Below are 6,962 nucleotides of genomic sequence, written 5' to 3'. Positions count from 1 at the left end.
ATCCTTACTGAATAAAAGTATTAATTTCTTTAAAAAAAAAAAATCTTGCTGACCTCAACAGCAAGTAGGTTTAATGAAAAATATTGTGTTGGATTATTGAAAATATTGGATGGTATTGATGTATCTATTAATAAATTTTTTCTTTCTTTCTTTCTTTCTTTCTTTCTTTCTTTCTTTCTTTCTTTCTTTCTTTCTTTCTTTCTTTCTTTCTTTCTTTCTTTCTTTCTTTCTTTCTTTCTTTCTTTCTTTCTTTCTTTCTTTCTTTCTTTCTTTCTTTCTTTCTTTCTTTCTTTCTTTCTTTCTTTCTTTCTTTCTTTCTTTCTTTCTTTCTTTCTTTCTTTCTTTCTTTCTTTCTCTCTTCCTTCCTTCATTCCTTCCTTCCTTCCTTTCTTTCTTTTCTTCAGTTGGCTGTTTAAGAGCTGTGCTGGCTGTCCAGTTTCTGTCCACTTCATGTGGTGCTTCAGGTCACCATGGGAAAAACCCACTACTGCTACTTCATCCCATTTTGACATTAAAACCTTCATCTTTTTTGTTAATCCTTTTTCATAATTAAGTAACTTATTTGTTATCATTCTCAGAATTTTTGAATTAACTATGTATTTATTTGGAGACAAAAAATACAGTAATAAAGAGAAATCAGGGAGGAACAATGAGGATTCACGCCCTTCACAAAAGCTCACCGGTACTGCCTCCCTTTTTTTTCTTTATTAACCTGTAAAGAAATACATGTACTGTGTACTTTATCTCATACTTTATCTCCGACATTTCACTCCCCTGCTCATTCCTCAGAGCCGTTGAGCTGGGAAACATACTTGAGAGAGACTTCATCCTGTCCTGCTTCCCCCAGCTATTTCAGACAGGTAGGAGCTCTTATATTTGTTATTCTTTAACTCCTTACAAGATTAATAAGTACAGATAAAATAGAATGAATTTAATGCAACTGTTGTAAGTGCTGTTTTTATTTATACATTTATTAGTTTATAATAATAACGTTTTAAAGTTATATATTTACACTACTTTTCAAAAGTTTATGGTCAGTTTTTTTCAAGCAATTACTAGGCTACTACTTTATTCAGCAAAGATGCATTACATTAATCAAAAGTCACAGTAACAATGTCTATTTCAAATAAATGCTGCTCTCTTGAACTTTATATTCATCAAAGAATCTTGAAAAAAAAAATCACGGCTTCCACAAAATATTAATATGAAAACATTTTCAACATTGATAATATAATAACCAATTTTTCTTGAGCACCAAATCAACATATTAGAATGATTTCTGAAGGATCACATGACATCGACCCCAAAACATATGTGTAAATGAAATTTTGTTTTGTCTTGTAATGTAATTATTATCACACTATTTGATTAACATTTCATGTTTTTATTCATTCCCTTTTTGTTTAGTTTTTTTCCTCTCTCCAGTCCAGAGTCCCTCGCAGTAATGATTTTAAAGTGGGACTGAAAGTGGAGGCTTGTGACCCGAGGAATTCCAGCTCAATGTGTATCGCCACGGTGATGGGGTTAATGGGTGTGCGTCTGCGGCTCAGACTGGATGGCAGTGACAGCACCAATGACTTCTGGCGACTGATTGACTCCTCTGACATTCAACCTATCGGCACGTGTGAGAAGAGTGGAGACATGTTGCAGCCACCACTGGGTAAAGTAGTTTTTTTTTTAAAACAAAATTAATAAAATATACTGCAATGAAGAATTCAAACAAAGTCCAGTTTAGGTCTAAAGTAGTTGGTTATGGCATCAAAATTTTGTCATTTTAAAGCGATTTGCAAAGATCCCACAAAGCTAAATTGATTAGAATCTGTTTGTTTCCCTTTCATACAGCATAAATATATAGTTATTTTTCTTTTTTTTTTTCATTATACATTTTCTGTTTAATACCCATTTCCCATAATTAGGGTTCAGAATGAATGCCTCTTCATGGCCCATGTTCCTATTAAAAACATTAAGTGGGGCAGAGATGGCTCCAGCTTCAGCCTTTAAAAAGGTAATTGCTTTAATTTGCAAACCATGTTAACAAGCCCTTCATAGATCCATGAATAAAGCTTTGAAATAAATGGAAAGTGGTGGGTTTGTTGCATAATGTATGCATAACATAAATTCAGACAGGAATAAATATTGCAACAAACATTTTTTTTTAATTCAAATGTTTAGAGTTTTAGCATACATTACCAGTCAAAAGTTTGGAATAATTAAGATTTAAAAAAAAAATGTCTCTTATGCTTACCAAGACTGCATTTATTTAATCTAAAACAGTAATATTGTGAAATATCATTACAATTTAAAATCACTGTAATAACTATTTTTCTGTTATAAAATATTTAAAAATTTTATTTTTAACATTATTTATTTATTGTTATTATTTATTTATTCTTGTACATGAACGGTCTGTTTTCTGTGAATGCCTCAGGAGCCGCCCAAACCTATTCAGAGCTGCTTTAAACCTGGTATGAAACTGGAAGCAGTGGACCGAAAGAATCCCTACCTCATCTGTCCTGCCACCATTGGAGAGGTGAGAGGGGACAAGATATTCATCATGTTTGATGGCTGGAGAGGAGCGTTCGATTACTGGTGTCAATATGACTCCAGGGACATCTTCCCCGTGGGCTGGTGTCAACTGACCAACCACAGTCTGCAACCTCCCGGCAACTGCTGTGAGTACATTCTGTGACCACTAGGGGTCACTACAGTTTTGTGTTTGGGAACTGTTCTGTTTTTTGGGGGTGGAGTGATGTGATTGTGATCGATTGAGAGAGAAAGAGAAACCACCTTTTTATTTTCTCTATAATGAGCATAGATCAACTTTAAAGAAGTCTGTGCTCAAATATTTAGTGTCTTCAAGTCGAAGTGAACAGTGACTGTCTTTTACTGGTCCAATTGCCACCATTCACAGTTTCTTGCTGATTAAATCTGAGGTCTGATATTTAGTTTACAGTATCCATGATTTTGAAATCTGAGATCAAGTTTTCCAAGGTAAAATTGTTTCATTTTATGATTTAATAATGATGAAAATCTGTTTTATTGTACAGCTTCCATTACATTTTTATTTTTTTTAATCAGTTTCATACTTAGTAAAAAAATATTGTAGTTTATTACCATGTCAAATATAGGAGAAAATGTGTAAGATATTTTAAATTATTTTAAATTAATGTATCTATCTTTTGAAATGTGAGCAACAAGCAGACGCCTAATTCTTCTTGGCAGCAACATTTACTTAACATGCACACTTTGCAGGAATACACATTGCCTGATGTGCTGTAAATCTGGGATGTGATGGTTTATAGCTGTCTGTTGGTGCTGTTCAAATGTTTCACCCCAGTTTGTGTGGCTCTGGCAGAACAATTGATGTGAAGTGAATGAAAACTGAGTTCTCGATGAATGGGGGTAGTTATGTGTGTCCTATCAGTTCTTCCTCCTCTGAATACTTTCAAGGCTTGTTTACTGCTCTCTTCCTGCTTTTACCAGAGCGGACATTACCAGACAGAAAGGATATTGAATGTTAGGAGATGTTTCCCATTTATCCTAGTCAGATACCACAGCCTTTATTTATCTATGAGTACAAATGAACAAATCATTCTGGGATTTATTTATTTTTACTGTGATTATGATTTACACAAGGAACAATTTTCTTTTTTCCACTTCTTGTCCAAAAGCTTGTTTCACATACATCTTGATGCACTGAATTGCGAATTTGTGTGAGATGGCTGGTGGTTTTTGAAAATATACTAAGTTTGATTGAGCATCTAGTATATGGCATTCTAATGTTTGCTTGTTTGTTTGTTTGTTTGAAAGGCATTTTGGAATATTTCTCCATGAAGTTATTGGTGGAAATAAATAAGTGGCCAAAATAAAAGACTCTTTGAGAATCAGAATTTAGGACACAAGAAGGATTCCATTTTCTCCCGACCATCAGAGGTGGCTTTTCTTTTGGAATCATTGTAAATTATTTACAGACTGATCACAATCCACTGCCAGAGTTTTACTGAAAACACTTGGATCAATCCATAACTCAGCAGTAGTTTATAGTCTGAATGGTTTAAAAGAGTTTTATTCAACAAAAGACTCTGTTGTGCTTTCAAATTGCTCATTTGACCGCACCAAAGATTCAGAATTGATTTTTTTACTCCAAAAACAGCAGACATTTTTCCTTTGAATGAAAACAACAGTCATTAATGCTTTTTCATTACTTAATGCAATTATTTTGTGTACTAAATTTAGTAAGGCCATAGGCAAATTTTATATATAAATATGAAAAAGCAAATGGTTCAGATAAATTCTGATGGTATTTTAGTGAATTTTGAATGGAGGCACGAGAGCAGGAACTGTGCATTTACCCTTTCCTTTGTGTGTGATGTGTCTTCATTTGCCTTGCATAGTAGTTTTAACTGATCATTAGTGAGTATCAGCTTTCTAATGAGCACTGAAAAAAATGTGTCTGTGGGTGTTTGAACGATGTATAAATTTTTTTTTAGCTGACGCAGAACACATTGTGTATGTGCACATGTGCATTTATTAATAATGAAGCAAAGAACAACAGTAATAAGAGCTTAGGACAATGGATGCAAGGCAAAGGATGAACATGTGTTTCAGATCTTTTGCAGTTAGTTACAGATAAATTAGACTTTAAAAAAAATTAAAATATGGTTTCAACTTCATTTCTCCTAAAAAGAAAAGTGTTTAGATTTCCTGTAATTTGGGGAGATGATGGAATATCTGGAGTTTGTGTTAGAATATGTCTTCTGAGAGTTTGTTTTGATTCAGGTCATTAAATTATGTTTCTCATGTAATATTACGAAAGAGCTCAAAGATTCAGCCTCTAGTTATTCTGCATACAGTAGGAAGCACATTTGTAACAGTGTTTCAGGGAAAATTAAAGCAAAATTGTCTGTCACAAATCTTTTTTTTCCTACCCATCTCCGATGGTAATTTGATACAATAATGTTATAAAATATATATTTTTTCATTTCCAACATACCTTAATTTATTTTCTAATAATAATAAAAATAACATTCTGTAGTTTAGAGTACAACAATAATCCATTATGTGGTATGCTTTGCCTAAATGATCTTCTTCATGTGCCATTTTAAGTTATATTTAGAGCTATTTATTAGTACTATGTTATGCGTATTAGTTATGCGTTCACCTCTGCTCCTGCTGTGCTCTCACACCTAAAGTGAGAACAACAGGGCCAGATTTCTTAATAAGTGTTGGTGCGTTCACACATCTCGCACACTTGCGGTGGCTTAATGCATTTAATATAAATGTGTGAGACAAGCAGACAAATCCAATTTGTCTGTAGCCTGTCTGTGTATTTGTAATGAACTTTACTATACATTTGCATAATTTCTTGGGAAATATCAAAGATTTGAGGTTTGTTTGGCTTTAGCAGGGAATTCTGAATGAGGTTTGGGATTACAACTGGTACCAGACCGAGGTGTGGGTACAAGACTATATCCGCCGGGTGTGCGAGAAAGCACACAAATACCTGCAGCAGGAGCGTCATTCATGCCTCTCTTGCTTCAAACCGGGCACTCTGAATCTGATCTCCATTAGCCTTTTACCCCCTTCAGCCCTAAAAGCCTGGGAGAAGCTTTGAAATGGCAGGAGACTGATGATTATGGGGTGAGCGTGATTTTACCAGGTACACCATGTTCCTGGAACAACATCCTTGTTGATCCTGGAACAAAATTCCTATCAACCAATCAGAATTGAGGGATAACTTTTCAGGAAATATCTGTTTTAGGCTTACAATCAGGGTTAGGTGCTTCTACACCCTTGTTAATCAGCTATCTGATTTTAGGAATAAATTATGGGTAGGGTTAGGTTTAGGGGTAGGGATTGGGTTAAGTCTATATTTTTGGACAGTTATGTTGATCCAGGAACATGTCTTACTTGGGAAAATCACGGCGACCTGATTATGGGGTGTTGAATGGGTGAACGTAAAATATGAATTTTTTTTGCAGATTTATCTAAATAATATATTTTTTAAATTGTGCAGTGTTCAAATGTTTTGTTTTTTATACATGTATGCATGGTTAATATTCAAATTATTTTCAATTCAATTCAAGTTTATTTGTATAGTGATTTTCACGATACAAATCGTTGCAAAGCAACTTTACAGAAAATTACGTTTCTACAATATATTTAGTAGTAGCTTATCAGTGGTGACTGTTAGTTAATGTACATATGGCAGAAATGTACAGAAAAATACATTAAAGACGTAATCAAACAGACGATGAACACTATTAACAGCAATTATTATATGTTGCACTCAAACTTATAGCAACATTTGGTAGTTCTGTATGATATATATATATATATATATATATATATATATATGCATAATAATAGTAATTTATTATTTATTTATTTTTTAATATTTAGATTTTCAAGATTAAGTCTACATTTTAATGTAACATTAATAAATAATACTTAATTATTTATTCTTAATATTAATAATAATAAATGTTGTTATTGTTCATAAATAATTTTATTGTTAGTATTATTTATGAATGCTGCATTAAAATGTCTGAATTACTTAAAATGACTAAATCTAAATCTTAATTATAATACTAATAATTTATTAATTTATAAGTTAGTTATATCATAATTATTATTATTTGTAAATGTTACATCAACATGTAGACTAAAAAAATACATCTTAAAGAGAAATTACAATAAACAATACAGTCTGCTTACAATAAAGCAGACTTGACTTGACTTGAAATGTTATTTTTATTTAATACGATACCAATAAGTTATTCTGTAGTTAAATAAAATATTTTATTGTATTTCAGTATTAATCACATTTTTATATTCAGCGCCTTATAGTTAAGGACTGTCAATCTGGCTGATAACATGAATACGACCCCCAATCTCCCTCCTCCTCCTCCTCCTTCTCCTCCCCCGCCTCCTCCTCCTCTGCTCGTCCCCGCCTCCGTATT

At 33.0% G+C, this 6,962-nt stretch overlaps 1 protein-coding gene across 1 annotated transcript in view; it reads left to right on the top strand.

The window, feature by feature from the left end:
* The first annotated feature begins 594 nt into the window (after positions 1–594).
* Positions 595–6,962, top strand: part of LOC107737246 (polycomb protein SCMH1-like) — a 21,155-nt gene continuing 14,787 nt past the window's right edge. The window contains exons 1-5 of the mRNA XM_016548711.1: positions 595–682; positions 790–860; positions 1,426–1,660; positions 1,917–2,005; positions 2,429–2,672. Of these exons, the coding sequence (XP_016404197.1) occupies positions 595–682; positions 790–860; positions 1,426–1,660; positions 1,917–2,005; positions 2,429–2,672 (727 nt within the window). The remainder of the gene's footprint in view (positions 683–789; positions 861–1,425; positions 1,661–1,916; positions 2,006–2,428; positions 2,673–6,962) is intronic.

Source organism: Sinocyclocheilus rhinocerous, unplaced genomic scaffold, assembly GCF_001515625.1.
Source record: "Sinocyclocheilus rhinocerous isolate Xijiao unplaced genomic scaffold, SAMN03320098_v1.1 scaffold1275, whole genome shotgun sequence".
Classification (NCBI taxonomy): domain Eukaryota; kingdom Metazoa; phylum Chordata; class Actinopteri; order Cypriniformes; family Cyprinidae; genus Sinocyclocheilus; species Sinocyclocheilus rhinocerous.
Note: the sequence above shows the minus strand (reverse complement) of the source record. Positions and strands in the feature narration are given on the sequence as shown.